Genomic DNA, 17,796 nt, shown 5'->3' with positions numbered 1-17,796 from the left:
GACAGAAGGGTTTAAATATCCCAGGCCTTCCTCGGTACCACCTTCCCCAGCAGGGTCTCAGGCCTCCAGTCCTCAGAGCAGTGATGTGGAAGATGAAAATGAGGATGAGAGGTACGATGAGGAAGAGGAGGCGGAGAGGGATCGCTTAAATATCAAGTCACCGTTCTCTCTGAGCCATGCTCCTCGAGGGAAGAAAAAGCTGCATGGGGAATACAAGAACTGAATTCCACACTTGCTGAGCAGAGCTAATGTAGTAAGAATATGGTAAGAATGATTATTTAAAAGAATTAAAATGCTGCATTTCTTCAAAGTATTACAATGGAATTTATTCATTGCCTTAAAAGTTTAGGAGATTAAGTGAACAGCAATTTTGTAATTTAGAATGAAATCCAAGTTACCGCTCCCAACTCTTGTTTCTCCCGTAAATTTAGGCATGAGGAGGAGTATTAAAGGGGCAAGACTGGAGATGTTTTTAAAATGGATGATTTAAGCAATAAGAATTTTCTTTTAGCAGTGTTTATTTTTAAATTATCATTATCTTAATCCTTTGCTGTATACTGTCTATACAGTTTCTACACCCTACCAAAAAAGTCTTCCGTTTCCCTCCCAAAGGATCCCGATCTTAGCTACGAATGTGTACTACATACATACTTTAAATAACTGTCTTTATTGATTATTTTAATTTTTCACATGTATCAGAACCATAAATTTATATTTAGTTTTCCAGAAAATCATCAAAATCTGTAAGAAAATAGCTATCCTAGATCAAGATCTTGATGCATATTAATGCATATTTTAACAACTCTTCTGAATTATAGAATTCATTTTCAAATTAATGACCAAAAGATGTTACCACTTGTAGTGTATCATCTTACTGTAACATTTTTTTTCTATTGTTAAATGGAAAGCCCTTTTGAAAATTTGGTCAATTTTCCACAGATGACAAATTGTTAAATCCAAATGAATAAATCCAGAAGTATTTAAAGATTTAACATTAATTCACAATATCTTATTTCAAAATCTTTTAGATGTTAAAATGTCATGTGGAAAACTGTTATGAGTAGTGTCTAATAATAACATTTGAAATTATCTTTTTAAAAAGAATTAGCAAAAGATAGATTACTTAATCAAGGACTTATTACTTAATCAAGGATTATGTTATGTTTCTAACATAATCTGTGGTGTACTAGAGATATTATTGGATAATAATAATTAAGCAGATTTATGTTTTAAATGTAGTTAAATCTAAATTGGCAAAAAACAAAACAAAGCACATTCACTCTTGGATTCCTTTCTTATAACTAAGTAGCCATTCACTGTGTGTTCCATCTAGTGTTCAGTGAATATCTTGATTGACAAACCAGTTCGCCTTGGTCTATAGAAGTTCTAAAAAAAATTGTTGGTCTTCCACTGGGAATACCATTACTGGATTAGTAATGATAACAGTGGAAGAGTCATAAAGGCAGTGTGCCTGATAGTTCAAGACTGATGGAAAACTGAAATACAACTGTTTTCCCACTAGCTGGGAAAAAGTAGAAGAATAAATGGACATATCAACATAAGCAAGCCAAAATGGAGGATGGTTGCAAAACCCATCTTTTTAAAAAAAGGTTTGTGAAGTAAGAAAAAAAAATTATCTAAAGCCTTATCCTTTAAAAATGCCCTGTGAATGTCAGTTAACCTAGGGCCTGCAGAGTGATTTAGAAATCTCTGCACTGAAAAAAAAAATGATATGGATTTCTACTATAGACTTATTTGCTGAATTACCAAAAAGATCTTATGCTAAAAGGAGGGAGGGTTCATTGTTATGACAACCATAAAAATGTATCCCTAGTGACTTCACACATTGTGTATTCAAATGATATTCTTTATTGGTAATTGGATGGTCTACTATTATTTGAGCATTATTATTTAGTAAAATGCATCAAAAGAAAACTTTAAAATGTAAGTCTTTTTAATTCTATGATTAGAAATGCATACAATATAATACACACAGTAATTAACAAATGCCAACACCTGTTTTTGAATGGCACGTGTGGGAATCAGAATTTCTACCTGCACTTAGCCCTCTACTCAGAATCAGCCCCATTCTTCTGCAGTCATTTATTTATACTTGTCCCAAGATTGACAAAGTCTGTGAGGAGAAACAAATGGGATTGATGGTTAGTGAATGACTGTGTCTAGTATAGTGCCTTGTGCACAGGAGTTGTATCAATAAATGGTTTTACTGAGAGAAATAGAGTTACAAAAATTGATGCTTTTTAAAATTAGAGCATTGTAGTTATACATAATAGTTGGGGTCATTTTGACATAATCATACATTCATAGAATTTGATTTCAATCCTCATTCCCCACCCTTTCCCTCTCTTCCTCCCTTCCCATCTTTTCTTTCCTTTACTGATTTTCCTTTCACTTGTTTATTTAGTTTTGATCAGTACTTTCTACATATACATAAAGGTGAAATTCCCTGTGGTACATTTGTATATGCATATTACGTGATTTTGTTAAATTCATTCCATACCCCCCTCCCCCTTTATGGTCCTTCCTACCTCTCAATCCTCCACTGCACACTGATCTTCCCTAAGTATTTATAATATGTGGATCCCACTTCCAATGCTTTCTTTCCATTATTTTACACTAGTTTCCACATATAAGAATCAACATTCAATCCTTGACATTCTGAGTCTGGCTGATGTCATTTAGCTTGATGTTCTGTTTCCATCCATTTACAGGCAAATACCATGATTTTCTTCTTCTTTATGGCTAAGACTCCATTGTGTATGTATACCACATTTTCTTGATCTATTCATCTATAAATGGGCACCTGGGCTAATTCCATAATTTAGCTATTGTGAATTGTGCTGCTATAAATGTTGATGTGGCTCTATTGCTCTAGTATGTTGATTTTAGTTCTTTGGAATAAATACTAAGAACTGGGAGAGATGGGTCATACAGTGATTTGATTCCTAGTTTTTTGAGGAATCTTTATAATGCTTTCCAGAGTGGTGTCCTAATCTGTAGTCCCACCAACAATGTATCTGTGTTAACTGTTATGATTTAGATGTTGTGTCCCCCAAAGGCTTACATGGGAGCCAATACAAGAAGGTTTGGAGGAGAAATGATTGGCTTATAGCCTTAACCTAATCAGTGAATTGAGTGGTAACTGGAAGCAGGTGGGGTGTGGCTGGAAAAAGTGGTTCATTGGGGGTATGGCTATTTTGTATCTGGAGAGTAGAGTCTCTCTCTCTCTCTCTCTCTCTCTCTCTCTCTCTCTCTCTCTCTCTCTGCTTTCTGATATCATGTGAACTGCTTCCCTCTGCCACACTCTACCTCCACGGTATTCAGCCTCACCTTGATCCCTGAGGAATGGAGTCTGCTGTCTATGGATTGAGACCTCTGAAACCGTGAGCCTCTAAATAAACTTTTCTTCCTTTATAATTGTTCTGGTCAGGTCATTTAGTCGCAGCAGTGAAAAAGCAGACTAAAACAGTAACTCTCCCCTGATATTCTTACCAACATTTATTATTATTTGTGTTTTTGATAATTGCCATTCAGACTAGGGTAAGATGAAATTTTATTGTAGTTTTTATTTGCATTTCCTTGATTGCTAGAAAGTTGAACTTTTTTTATATATCTGTTCATATATTTTCAAACATTTGTGTTTCTTCTTTTGAAAAATGTCTGTTTAGTTCTTTTGCACATTTATTGATTGGATTATTATTATTATTGCTGGTTTTTGAGTTTTTTACATATTCTGGATTTTTTCTTTCTTTGGTGTTACGTATTTTTAGCTCTTTATATATCCTGGATATTAAACCCCTGTCAGCGGAGCAGCTGACAAAGCTTTTCTCCTATCCTGTAATCTCACTCTCCACACCAAAAGCTCATGTGTGAGACAATGAAAGAAGGTTCAGAGGACAAATGATTGAATTTTAATAGTCTTAACCCGGGCTGGGGATGTAACTCAATGGCAGAGCACTTGCCTAGCATGTGTGAGGCATGGGTTCAATCATTAGCACCACATAAAAATAAACAAATAAAATAAAGACATTCTGTCCGTCTACAACTACAAACAAACAAACAAAACCAGGAAAAGAGAGAGAGAGAGAGAGAGAGAGAGAGAGAGAGAGAGAATCTTAACCCAATCAGTGATTTAATCCCCTGATAGGGATTAACTGAGTGGTAACTGAAAGTGGTAGGGTGTGGCTGAAGGAGGTGGGAATTGGGGGCGTGATTTTGGTTATACATTTGTATCTGGCCAGTGGACTCTCTAAACTTCCAGATCACGATGTAAGATGTTTCTCTCTGTCACACTCTTCCACCATGATGTCCAGCCTTACCTCAAGCCCCATGGAATGGAGCCAGCCTTCTATGGATTAAAACCTCCAAAACCAAAACCATGAACCCTCAAATAAACTTTTCCTCCTCTGCAATTGTTCTGTTCCGGACCTTTTAGTTACAGCAGCAAAAAACCTGACTAAAACAACGCTCTTAACATTTCCTTGCTGTGCAGAGGATTTTCAATTTCTTGGCTTCCCACTTAGTGATTCTTTTTTTTTTTTTTTAGTTTTAAATGGACACAATATCTTTATTTTACATTTATGTAGTGCTAAGCATCGAACTCAGTGCCTCAAACATGCTAGGTGAGCATTCTACCACTGAGTCACAACCCCAGCCCCAGGGTTTTATTTCTTAAGCTTTAGGGGTCCTGTTGAGAAAGTTAGTACCTGCATCTGTATGGTGGAGTATTGACCCTATGTTTTCTCCCAGCAGTTCCAAGGTTTCTATTTTAATTCCTAAATCCTTGATCCATTTGACTTTTGTGCAGCATGAGAGATTGGGATCTAATTTCATTCTTCTACATATGGATATCCAGTTTTCTCAGCACCATTTGTTAAAAGACTATCTTTTCTCCAACATATAGTTTTGGTAACTTTGTCAAGTATCAGATGGCTGTAAGGATGTGGTTTGTCTCTTTGTCTTCTATTCTATTTCACTGGTCTATTTTAATGCCAATACCATACTGTTTTTGTTACTATAGTTCTGTCGTTTTTGAGATCAGGTATTGTGATGCTTCCTGCATTGTTCTTCTTGCTCAGAATTGCTTTGGCTAGTCTGGATCTCTTATTCTTCCAAATGAATTTTAAAATTGTTATTTTCTAGTTGTGAAGAATGTCATTAGTATTTTGATGAGGATTGCATTGAATCTGTATGTTGCTTTTGAGAGTATGGCCATTTTGGCAATATTAATTCTGCCTATCCAAGAACATGGAAGGTCTTTCCATCTTCTAAGTTCTTCAATTTCTTTTTTCAGTGTTCTATAATTTTTACTGTAGAGATCTTTCACCTCCTTGGTTAGATTAATCCCCAAATATTTTATTTTTTTGAGGTTATTGTGAATTGATGCTTTTAAAGAATGTATATATTCATAAGTTGGAGGACAGAAAGTATAGAAAACATTGTACAGTACTTGATCAGTTGACAGCAAGACTTTATTTTTTATTTTATTTATTTATTTTTATGTGGTGCTGAGGATTGAACCCAGGGCCTCGCATGTGCTAGGCGAGCGCTCTGCTGCTGAGCCACAACCCCAGCCCCCTAGACTTTATTTTTTAATTAAAATTTTTTTTTTTTGTACTGGGTATTGAATCCAAGGACACTTTACCATTGAGCTACATCTCCAGCCCTTTTTATTTTTTGTCTTGAGACAGGATCTTGCTAAGTGGCTGAGGGTCTTACTGAGTTGCTCAGGTTGGTGTTGAACTTGAGATCCTTCTGCATTAGCCTTTAAGTAGCTGAAATTATAGGCGTGAGCTCGTGTACCTAACAACAAGACTGACTTTTTTTTTTAATGATTTGAATTGCCAAGGTTTGAATGTTTGTGTCCCATACCTCCCTTTCATATTTGAAATCCTAATCCCCAATGTGATGATATTAGAAGGTGAGGTGTGGCTCAATGGTTAAGCATCCCTGAGTTTAATCCCTGATACCAAAAAAAAAAAAAAAAGCATTCTTGGAATACACATAATATTTAACTAGGCAATATGAATAAGTTTATGTCTGATGAGTAAATAATAATTTTCAATAAATTGGATGTATGCATTGTCTACTAAATCAACTTTAAAATCAAATCAAAATTAATGACAGACACCTATTATAATGCCACATAGAAGTTTTTAATGCATGTATATTAATTTTTGGCAGAGATCAATGTTATATTAACTTGACTATTGTATTATGATTCAATTATGAAACAAGAGCCAGATTATTTTGATTACTTAACAGAGTGAAATTACAATTTCAAGTTGGAGACATTCACAGAAAGATATTCTTTGGCTACTAAATAATGGCTACATACTGATTACCATAAGAATTAACAATACTTTCCACTTATAACATTTATCAGTAACAACTCTGAATTGATTAGGTTAAAAACATGATGGTCATGTGGTGATTCCAAATAAATTATTATGCTTGCCGTAGGGGTGTGACTGTATTTGTGTTCAGGTGATACTGAACCCAAGTTGACTTTGAAAAGTAGTAAACTAGTTTATATTACATGCACTATGTTACCAGGGTACCTTAATGTAATGCTCTAATGTCAAATAAAGCCTGAAGACCTAGGCAGTTAGAGTAAGCAGAGGATTAGAATTTGCTGAGACTCTTTAGCCATGGAAAATGGGTTACCTCTTGAAAACTAGCTGGTTCCCTTTGTGTGATATATACTCAAGCAAAGTCTCCATTTGCTTAAGTCCCTAACTTTTAGACCCAACTTTCTAAAATGATTTCTGGGAAATCTCCTGAGGGCACCTGGGGAGCTCCTAGTTATGGCCCTTCAGCAAACCTTTCACTGGTTCCAGCTGAACTACCTGTTCCCCATCTCAGTAACCACACTCATGTATTCTTACAGGGTTTCTTCCCAGCCAGCCCATTTCCACTTCCTTCCTTAACAACTTAAATCTCCTGGAGAAACTACACAGTAAGACTCTCCCTTTTCCAGTCCTGCCAGGCCTGACCCTTCTCTTAGGAATAAGAAAAAGGGGAAACAGGGAGAACCACTGCTGAGTGACATCAGAATGCAAATGGGTAATGGGATGAAAAACCAACAACCAAGATCAAGCCAGGTTTTGGCTGTAATGAGTTTTCAGCCTTATTAGAAATGCTCCAAAAAAATTGTAGAGTAAGACACCAGGTGATCTGAACAGGACCTGAAACAGCAAGAGCAGATGATGATGGTCTTAGCTTAGAACTCTACATTTCTTTTGCTTCTGAAAATTACAACTAGTAGGACATATTTCTAAGATCATAGTAAAAGGGTCCAGGGGCTTTATTCACATGGTTCATGTTTTCAACAAGAACAGAACTATGCTTGAATGTACTCTGGTTTATTTTCACCAGTTTAGCAGACCATCTCCCAGGAATCTGCTTTGATCAGAGTTTTTTTCTCCATCTGTAAGAAAAAAAAAATCATGCAAAACAAACATACACATTCCTTTGTGTGTGCTTGTGTGTATGTGTGTGTGTGTGTGTGTGTGGTGCTGGGGATTGAACCCAGGGCCTTGTGCATTTGAGGTAAGCACTCTACCAACTAAGCTATATACACAGCCCACATTCCATGTTTTAAAAAGGAGGAAAGTAAATGAAGAGAACCTCAGCAAATAAACATTTAGTCCACTAATTTATATTAACTATTGGACTCTGCTATTGAAATTTTTTAAAAAATGGGTTTTGATTTGTTTGGTTTAAAAAATTTCCTCCTCAGCTTGGGATATATCTGAATATCTATGATGAATGAATCTATAACAAAGGAGGTTTGGTAGAAATCTGAAAGGGCCATATGTCAGGATATATACATATAATATACTTATACTGATAATTATGTTTCTTGTCTAAAATACCCACAATTATGACCATCCACTTGCATCAAATTATTCTCTCTTTATTTTCTCTCTATCTTACTTTGGAAGGATTATATAGCAGAACATTTTTCTCCTTTCCCTTCCCTCCCTTTGGTCCCTTTCCTCTCCTCTACTGATCTCCCTTGGATTTTCCTGAGCACCTCCCCCTCAACTGTCACACCTTTCATTTTCTTTTTCCTCTCTAACTTGCGCATATGAAAGAAAACATAAGACCCTTGACTTTCTGAATCTGGCTTATTTCGCTTAACATAATGTTCTCAAGTACATAGGAATGCATTTGTGAAAGTTCCTTTATTAGGTGATTCCTTCTGGGAAGGCAATGAGACAAAAAGCAGGAACACTTGTTAGCTGAATGAAACTTGCAAAACTTCAGAGCATGAGCCCCTCCATCAACCCCCACTGACCACCAACCTCATTCTTCACTCCTTCTTATTTCCTTGGCTTCTCACTGGGTCCTCATGCCAGCCTTTCTTTTCCAACATAATCCATGAGGTGTCATGGCATCATCAAAAGAGCTACAGAGTCAGTCACCAGTCATGAAAGAAAATCTCAGAATCACCTTTTACTTTCTGTATGACCTTAGGAAAGCAAATACAATTCTTAAAGGTCCAGTTTTCTGAGCTCTAAAGATTAACAATGCTGTTGGACACATCATAAGTGCTCCTGGATGGTTGCAATTTTTATTGCTTTTATTATTACTCTGTGTATCATAATCAGACTCATCTTCCTTTACCATGCCATTTCTCTGATGAAGATCCATACATTGCATCATTCATTCTAAAATACAGAATGAGTTACCTTCTCTGATGGTGAGCTAGCAACTTGATCCTTCTGTGCCTCTATTTCATCACCTATAAAATGTGGGTTAAGAGTATGGCAGAGCGCTTGCCTAGCATGTGTGAGGCACTGGGTTTGATCCTTAGCACTACATAAAAATAAACAAATAAAATAAAGGCATTCTCCATATACAACTACAAAATAAATGAATAAATGAATGAATAAATAAATAAACCTATTTAAAAACACAAAAGAGTATCCATGTCCTGGGGTTCTTGTGAGGATTAAGGTATACATTCATATCAAGTGCTTAGTATAGTGCCTGGCCCACTGTACTACAGCAAGGACTTGATCGTTATTAGCTATCATCATCATCATTATGATCAGTAGTAGCAGCAGTATTATAGTAGTTCTGTTATAACCACCGCTCATGTGTTCTGCTGTGCCACTCCCTGTTGACCCCCTCTTTTCCCTACAAAAGCTACTCTCATTCCTGCTTTGGCTTAGTCTCTTCTCTCCTCTGTCTGCCACAGTGTGTGGCACCTACAAGGCATAAATTTATATTTTCTGAATAAGAATTATAGTCTTCTCTATGTCCTAGTTAGCCCTGGCATTTTGGGTCAAAAAGACTTCTTTGTCCCACTCTCTTTGATGTGCTGCTCACAGGCACTGTTTCACAACAAAGGCAAAACTTCAGCCTAAAAAGTACCTTCTGCTGTCTTGCCTCCTCCCACATGGCTCAGTTCAATCCTAAACACAGCACGTGTTTGTTCCAGTAGCATAAATGTCAGGGAACCACGGCTGTAGTATGTGCTTTGACCACCAGATCACTTGCCATATATTTTTAGACCTTTTACATTTTAAATTATGTCATAAATATGATATCATTATAATTTATTTTTTGTATTGGGGAGTGAATCCAGGGGCACTCAACCACTGAGCAACATCTCCAGCCCCTTTTGTATTTTATTTAGAGATAGGTTTCACTGAGTTGCTTGGGGCCTCGATAAATTGCTGAGACTGGCTTTGAACTCACGATCCTCCTGCCTCAGCCTCCTGAGCTACTGGGATTACAGGCATTCGCCACCATACCTGGCTCATTGTAATTTTTGAGAGAGAAAATTCTAGGTCTATTTATTATGCTTTGATGTCTTTTATTCTTAATAGTAATAAGAATTACATACCTTGTTTATTAGGCCCTTGTTGAGACCCTGAACATGGATATCATGACACTAAGACTCAGGACCACCCAGGTAGAAAAGCAGTAGAGCCAGGATTTAAACCAGGTTGGTTAGCCTCCAAAGACCCAGCTGATCCATTACCAAGATGCCTAATTTAATTAGTAGTTTTATTGCCACATGGACAAAATGGTTCAACTTGAAGATTTTGCCCAGTCCTGGTATGGAAGAGCCTATACAGTGTAGTGAAAATCAGACAGGCTTAGAATCAGAACTGGTCCTTATCTATTTGGGTGAACTATATGAAACTTCTACAAGTAAAAATGAAAATGGTTGACTTTCAGCAATATTATTTGGTTTAACTTTTAATAAGGAACAACTGGATTTATGATTATTCAATCTTTTTTGGTTTCAGTGTTTTCAATTACAAAAGAATAAGCTCCATCAGCTTTGAGTTCTAAGAAAAAATAGGTGGTGGATTGTGAAATTCATATAAAGTTCATCAGTCTCATCAAGAAATGTTTTTTATATTCTCAAGCCTCACTTTAATGACAAATATATTGGTCTTTATAGAATAAACATCTTTGTGACTTTTTGGAGTGAGAAGAGTGTACTCAAGACAGAATCCTGCTCTGTTCTGCAGTAAAAAGAGATTACTATACTTGTACCTTCTTGTGGTTTCTGCAACAAAGCCAGTAATAGAGCTGCTGCTTCTGGAAGAGTTAGTAGTTGGGGATTTGGGCTTCGTCTTTCTAGAGAAAAAAAAATTATAAAGATTCTATTAGGATTTAAATATTCATATAAATAAATACTATTCTAGTATTCTACAATAGTAGAAATACCTCTATGAAATAGTTTTTTTTATATCCCTAAGCAAAGAGTACATAGGACACTGATGTGTGTGTGTGTGTGTGTGTGTGTATGTGCGTGTACATCAAACCCAGGGCCTCACTCAATTTAGACAAGAGCTCGACCACTGAGCTATATCCCCAATCCCAGAACACTGATTTTTATAAATGGAAATATTTCATACTTCCCTTAGAAATGACTTCCCAGTGATTATATCTTTTACTTACAGGCTAGGGAAGAATATTTTGAACTATGTTCTTAAGAGAATGGCATGAAAGTACAGAGGACTAAGAGAAAGGGCCTATGAGAAATTTCCATCTTCATAACTTATAGAGATGTCTGGGCAGAAAGATGTTTGTTTTGTTGTGGTAGTTGTAACTGTACCCAAGGGCATTGACCACTGAGTTACATCCTCAGCCCCCTTTAAAAACTCTTCTTATTATTTGAGACCTAGTCCCATTAACTTGCTGAAGCTGGCCTTGAATTTAGGATTCTCAGCCTCCCAGGATGCTGGGATTACAGGTTTGTGACACTGTGCCCAAATGAGCAGGAAGGTTTAGATATTTTTTCAGAATTAGTATATATTTTTATTCTTTAGCATTTCAATATTTATAATTTTTAAAAAATATTAATTGTGTTATAATCTCTAATTCAGTGACATGGAAAGGTGTATCACGAAAAACAACACTGCCTGGCTCCATTCTAATGTCCCCCACTTACCTAATTTTGGTTTTGAACCTTTTAATAATAGCTCTTTTACTGATATAATAAAGATACATTTGAGGCTCCTAGGTTAATGATTATTTTAATAATAATAGCAACAATAATGTTTAAGAGGAAACTGAGCAAAACTCCTGCCATTAATGCATAGGTACATTTCTAGAAGCAGTTGCACAGTTCTTTATACCCCTCCCTACCCCTCTGAGCTGGACCCCAGATTTTGCCTGTCCGCCCTTGCCTCGCTTCCTGAGGACCTCTGCAAACCCTGGCAGCCAGAAGACTGCGACCCAGTCAAGCCTCTGTTGCTGCCGCGCCCGCTTCCGCCTCAGGAGCCCTGGTCCCGAGGGGCAGAGCGTCACACCCCCAGCTCCAGCGTTGCGAGTCCTGCAGCTGCTTGAGCTGGATTCAGGCCAACTGTATCTCAGGGCAGTTGGAGAGCTGCGCCTTTCCGGATCGGGGAGAAGCTTTCCTTCCTCGCAGGGCTGAGCGAGCCCTGCTCGACCTCTCCAGCTTCAAGACCGGACATCAGCCCTTGCTGTCTAGGTCACTCACCTGGAGGCAGCCTGTCGGAGAGGTCCTTCCTACGGCTCTGGTCGGAAATGAAGCGGCGCCCCTCTGCAAAGCAAGACACGGGGATCAGCCCCCGTGGCCTGGGGCAATTGCGGGTTAAACCACCGCAGCGAGATGGGGCAGCGGCGGCAGCGGGTGGCTCCAGGTCAGAGCCGTGCCTGGCTGAAGGGTTTAGGGCGCACAGAAGACAGCCCGGCCCGAGGCCAGTGCTGCGGAAACCTGCAGAAAAGTCCCAACTTCCCGCGCCGCCACAGCCAGAGGGCTGCAGGGGCGCTTTGGAGCCGAGGTCAAGTTCATAGATCAGTGCTCTCTTCCCTAGGAAGCCTCAGGGTTGTGTCTGCACCAAGAAATGGCAATCTTCAGGTTTAGAATGGAAGGTTTCTAATTATCAGGGAGTCTTGCTCTCATTGTCCTCCTTCTCCTATCTTTTCCTGGATTACCAGATGGCCTCACTTTGGTAAAGAAGCAAAGTTTGATATTATTCTGTCTTCAGGCTTTTCAACTATCTGTTCATGGATTCATGCACCCTGAGAGTTTTCCATTATCATTGTAGGACGAACAAAGTATTTGGGAACTTACGTGCCCCCTTCAGGTACAGCATAGCTTGAGGAGTCCAGTTTCTTCTATTAAACAATTTCTATAAGCAGGAGAAGAGAAGAAAGGTTAATAAATGATCACAGCTCAGTCCTCCAAGGGGGGTGGAGGAGAGGGAGAAGAAGAAGAAGTAAAGAAAGGGGAAGAAAAGAAGAAAGAGTGGGCACAGCGTGCATGCAAAGGATTTGTTCTTTGCATCTAGTTACCTGAGGAGCGCTGTTTCCCAGGACAGAAAACATCAGGAGAAGAGCCAGGGTTGCTGCTGTCAGACTTTTGGCTCCCTGCATGACATGATGAACCAAAGAGGGTCATTCCCCTGCCCATTGGATTTTCTGCTTTCTTCCTCTATGCATGGACGATTACAAATCCCTTACTTCTGGCTATGTTCTATTTTAATACTCTGTATGTGGAGGTATTCTCCCAGTCTCCCTTTTTATTAACCCACAGAGTTCACTTAGAAAAATTATTTAGAAATATATTATTTTCATTACCTCACCCAAATGAGGAATTGGGTGAATAAGTGATTTTTTTCCTCAGTAAAATCAAACAATTCTATTTTATAAAAGTTCAATATCATTTAGCCTCTAAAATGCTCACTAAAAATAGATGAAAAGTTATAAAGCTTTTTATAAAATAACTAAAATGTCTCGAGTAAATAAAACTTTTACTTACCTTCATATTCAGCTTCTTTCAGAACCCTGAAATAACTATGACTTTACCTGTGAGTTTTCTAATCTAATCCTGTTTTGAATTTAGAGCTTTTAAAGTCTTACTGTCAAAGACACCTCCCCATCTACACAGTGTTGGGGAATCCACAGGGACAACTTGTCAGTCATCAAGATTGAAAGGATCTGATGACTTCTCCAGGGAGATTCCATTGCAGGAAGTAGAGGAATGATTGATGGATGGAAATCGTTTGTTTAGATATTGATCACATCAGCCAGGAGACATTCTGAATGTGTCAGCATCTTTGCCATTGCTTTTCCTGTTAGCTGCCCAAAGCACTTTTATCAACGTCATCTATATTATTAATGAAAATAATCAATAGTCCAAGGTGGAAGCAAAAGTAAATGAATAAAGTGACCAGCTATCAATTTATCATTGTTGGCTGAAGATGAATAACTTGGGTAGAAATAAAAAGGCTAGGGAATCTTAATGGAATTTGACATCAGTCATTTACTTAATTATCTATTGATTCAATTATTTAACAAATACATATTGAATGCCTACTATATATCAGACTATCCTCCTTTTAGTTCAAGTGGAATAGATGTGGACTAAAAAAGACATGCTTTGATCAAGCTTACTTTCTAGTGAGGGGTCTTCAGGTCATTAGGGCATACCTTTGAAGTAGAAAGTAGACCCCAGCCTCTTCTTCTTTTCATTTGCTTCCTCACCATCAGGTGAATAGGTTTGTTTCACCATGAGCTCCTGCCTTGATGTGCTCTTATAGGCCTAAATATGATGGATCCACTGGATCATGGACTGGAACCTCCAAAACAGTGAGCCCAAATAAAACTTTTCATAGGTTGATTTTCTGATGTTGTTTTTTTTTTAATAGTAATAGAAAGTTAGCAAATATTACTGGGAAGCTTTTAAATAGAAATTCCTTACATGGTTCTGAAGGCTGAGAATCCAATCAAGATATGGGCATGGTTGAGTTCTGGCGAGAACTTTTTGACGACCTCTCTGCTGAGTCCTTCCATGGAGGAAGAGGCAAACAAGTTCCCCAGGGCTGTTTTATGAGGGTACTAGTCCCTATCACTTGGGCTCTACCCTCATGATTTATCACCTCCCAATGCACTCCTACATACTATTCACATTGGGGATTAGGATTTCAATATATGCATTTTAGGGGTATACAAACATTCAGATCAGAGTAGTCCCTGCTAAGTAAGGGCAGTGCTGCTCAGGCATAGTGCACCAGACTTAACTAGAATCTTATTAAAATGCAGATTCTGATTCAGAATAGTTCAGTGGGGCCTGCAATTCTAATAAACTGCAGGTGATTCTGATAGATGCTTCTGAACCTTGGATATTTTTAGTAGCAAAGCTTAGAGGGATATAGGAAATGAGGAAAACTAAAGGGCAGAGTCTGTGTGACTGGGAGAATGGTTAGAAATACAAATTTATGGAATTTGAGAATAGGAACAGACAAGTTTCATTTGGGATTGAAATATGAAGAGCTAATGCTGTCTATTTGCAAATACTCGGAAAAGGCGGATTGGAATTTGGGCACTTGATATTTTGACTTGACAGTCACATAAAAACAGGTTTGGCTAGTAAATGAAAATGGAATATAGGAGGTAGTTTGTAGGTAGAAATTTGAGAACTATTTATTCCCTGCAAGGAATAAGTAAAGCAAGCAAGAGCCAGAGCCATTAATACAGAGTTTATTTCTGCTATCTTTGAAGAGAAAGATAAAAACTAAGGACAATAATGTTAGTACTGAAACTGGATAAAATTGTAATAAATATTAGATTTTAGAATTTTCGTTTCAAAGGATTATAGCAACTATCTCCAAAAACAGAGCCACAAAAGATTTAAAATATGCATATTTCTGTTTTAAATTTAATAATAAGTGAAACCCAGTGACTAGGTTATCTAACAAGTTAAATGCATTTCTTCTCTTTCCATACCCCAAATACAAAGGTTTTAGAAGTGAGAGAGGAAAGTGAGTCAATAAGAAAACGTGTTTTGAACTTCCAATTTTAAGGAAAAATCATGTGCTTTGTTCATAATAGTTTAGCAAATTAATTCACAAGTAGATGTTCTATGTCAAAGCTGCCATTTTCAGTTTCATATGCACAAATGAAGAGAATGGTTTTGACATGTTATCAATATTGTTGTCATACCACAAGCCACATGCCAGAATGTTTCTTCTAAAAGGATTTCCAAAGGGCATTGACCTCCAGTAAAATGTTTTTGTTAAATCACAACATTTTAAAGATTTACAGGTTTAAGCCAAGAGATAGGCTAAGTCGTTTGGTAGAAAACAGATGACAGGCATGACTATTGAATTTTATTCTGCCAACAGTATGACCAGACAGTGGATGTTGAACAAATAGACTTTTAAACATTTTTTAAAGGCTTTTAAAAGGCATATTCAATGGAGACGATTTTGCCTTCCTCACTGGATTCTTACAATTTGCTGAGGGGGCCCAGTTCCTATTTAAACAATAATCACCTGTCACTGTTCTGAAGACATTCTTTCAAGTCAGTGTTTATTATGTTCATGTACAAAACAGCTGTTATCTTGGAAAAAGTTCACGGACAATCTAGCTGTTGTCGTACCAGAATGTTCAAATTACTTTTTCTTCTTCTACATTTTTTTTTTTTTGGGTGGGGGATAGAATCCAGGGCCTCTGAGTTACATCCCCAACTCTCCAAATTACTTTTTGAATGACAGAATAAATTTTGGTTGGCATTATATGAATTAGGATATGGATTCCATCTTCTATTTTGGCTTCATTCTCTGCCAGGGCCTGTCTGTTCCTTAAGTCAGTTGTCTTAACTGACAGGTAGAAGAAATCATTTCCCCAAGGGGCTACCAATTTTACGAGGGGATTTAGGGGCAATAATGTGGGCTATTCAAAATAAAAGGCTTGCTATCCAAAATAAAACTTCCTATTTATTGATCAGTGTCTTTACCCAACCTTCCTTTAGTTAAGGTTTTGATTCCCAAATGAACTAACACCTTGGGATAGATAATCCAATTGTTTTCTGGTTACAAATCCTTCCAGATGCTTTCTCCAGCACTATACATAGGGGAAGGGAGGAGAGAATTTGAAGATACTAGTTTTTTGAGAGTCAATAGAACCAAGGGATTTGGGGGTAGATAAAGAAAAGTGCTAAAATTTACCTGTTTTTCACTAGTAGATTTTAACACTCTTTTAAAATGACTGAGCACAGTGTGTGAATTAATGTACAGTCACCATTACTCTAAGATAACCAATAGTACATAGTTGCTAATGATTGTATAGTATATGTCATGTAAAAGCAGCACAAAGATATAGCAAAAAGGCTGTGGATCAAGATGCAAGCATCAAAATGCTACTACTGATAGTTCTTTGTAAACACTGAGCTTCAGAAACATACAGGAGACAATATTTATGTAATATGGATTAGGTTGAGCATTAGTCATAACCCGGTATGACCATCAAATAGGAAGGTGGGGCAGGCAGTGTTCCCAGTGGTCTTCATTTAGGTCCTTGGGCTGCAAATACTCTCAGGACATTAACACCTAATATTTTCATAACACTTTGACAAAGCTCTATTACGTCCATTTTTTAAAAACTCCATTAAAATTGTTTACTAGATACTGAGTCTCACTTATGAGCAGACTTAGAATTTGAATCATCAGGATGTTAAGTGGTCGTTAGTGTCAAATCCAGTGCTTATGCTGCTTCAGAACTCCCAGCTACCTCATAAGATCACAAACATCAGACCAGAAAGCTCTTTTTCAAGGATCCAATTACCCATCATTATTAGCACTGTTTTGTACATGTGAGAAATTGCCATACCAGTAACTCTTTTTATTGGGGGGGGGTAGCAGGCATTGAACTCAGGGGCACTTGACCACTGAGCCACACCCCCAGCCCTAGTTTGTATTTTATTTAGAGACAGGGTCTCACTGAGTTGCTTAGCGCCTTGCCATTGCTGAGGCTGGCTTTGAACTCATAATTTTCCTGCCTTCCAAGCCACTGGGAGTAGAGGCGTGTGCCACTGTGCCCAGCTCAAGTGACCCTTCTTCTTCTTTTTTTAAAAAATATTTTTATTATTTGTTGATGAATTTTTAAAAAAAATTTATTTGTATGTGGTGCTGAGAATCGAACCCAGTATGTCACACATGCTAGACAAGCACTCTACCACTGAGCCACAACCCCAGCCCCCTCAAGTGACCCTTCTTGATGTGGGATATTTTTTCTCTTTCTTTGCTTGGGGAATAGATTCACTTCATAATTTTCTCCTTGGGATTGTTCTACTTCGTAATAAGAATTCCCACTACAAAGACACCATCTTGAAAGAGAACAAGAATCTCTTTTATTTCATACTGAAACAAAGGCAAAGAAACTGAGAACCAGCAATTCACACCAGCCTCAAAATTGTAGCAGTTTCTGGGTATCTCCAGAAGACCCCCTTTACTAGAGAAGAAAGGTGCCAATCTGTAGGCATAGTCTTTATGATTC

At 37.7% G+C, this 17,796-nt stretch overlaps 2 protein-coding genes across 6 annotated transcripts in view; one reads left to right on the top strand and one right to left on the bottom strand.

The window, feature by feature from the left end:
• Gys2 (glycogen synthase 2) overlaps positions 1 to 2,939 on the top strand; it is a 55,670-nt gene extending 52,731 nt beyond the window's left edge. For 4 of the 5 annotated variants that reach the window (XM_046435622.2, XM_046435624.2, XM_046435626.2 and 1 more), the window contains one exon: positions 2 to 1,935. In XM_046435622.2, coding sequence (XP_046291578.1) covers positions 2 to 223 — 222 coding nt within the window. In that variant the 3' untranslated portion in view covers positions 224 to 1,935. Of the gene's footprint in view, position 1; positions 1,936 to 2,732 lie in introns of those variants that run through there. The other variant, XM_046435623.2, reaches the window with a different exon arrangement.
• Positions 2,940 to 6,154: 3,215 nt separating this feature from the next.
• Positions 6,155 to 12,894, bottom strand: Spx (spexin hormone). Its single transcript, XM_046435627.2, has 5 exons — positions 12,814 to 12,894; positions 12,593 to 12,650; positions 11,996 to 12,058; positions 10,543 to 10,626; positions 6,155 to 7,450 (listed from the first exon to the last, which is right to left on the bottom strand). The coding sequence occupies exons 1-5, from the start codon at positions 12,892 to 12,894 to the stop codon at positions 7,392 to 7,394; spliced, it is 345 nt and encodes a 114-aa protein (XP_046291583.1). The 3' UTR covers positions 6,155 to 7,391.
• Between the last annotated feature and the right edge of the window lie 4,902 nt (positions 12,895 to 17,796).

This window comes from Marmota monax, unplaced genomic scaffold (assembly GCF_021218885.2).
Source record: "Marmota monax isolate L192 unplaced genomic scaffold, Marmota_monax_Labrador192_F-V1.1 WCK01_AAM20220418_F8-fsc00012, whole genome shotgun sequence".
Taxonomy (NCBI): domain Eukaryota; kingdom Metazoa; phylum Chordata; class Mammalia; order Rodentia; family Sciuridae; genus Marmota; species Marmota monax.
This window is presented reverse-complemented; position numbering and strand designations above follow the sequence as displayed.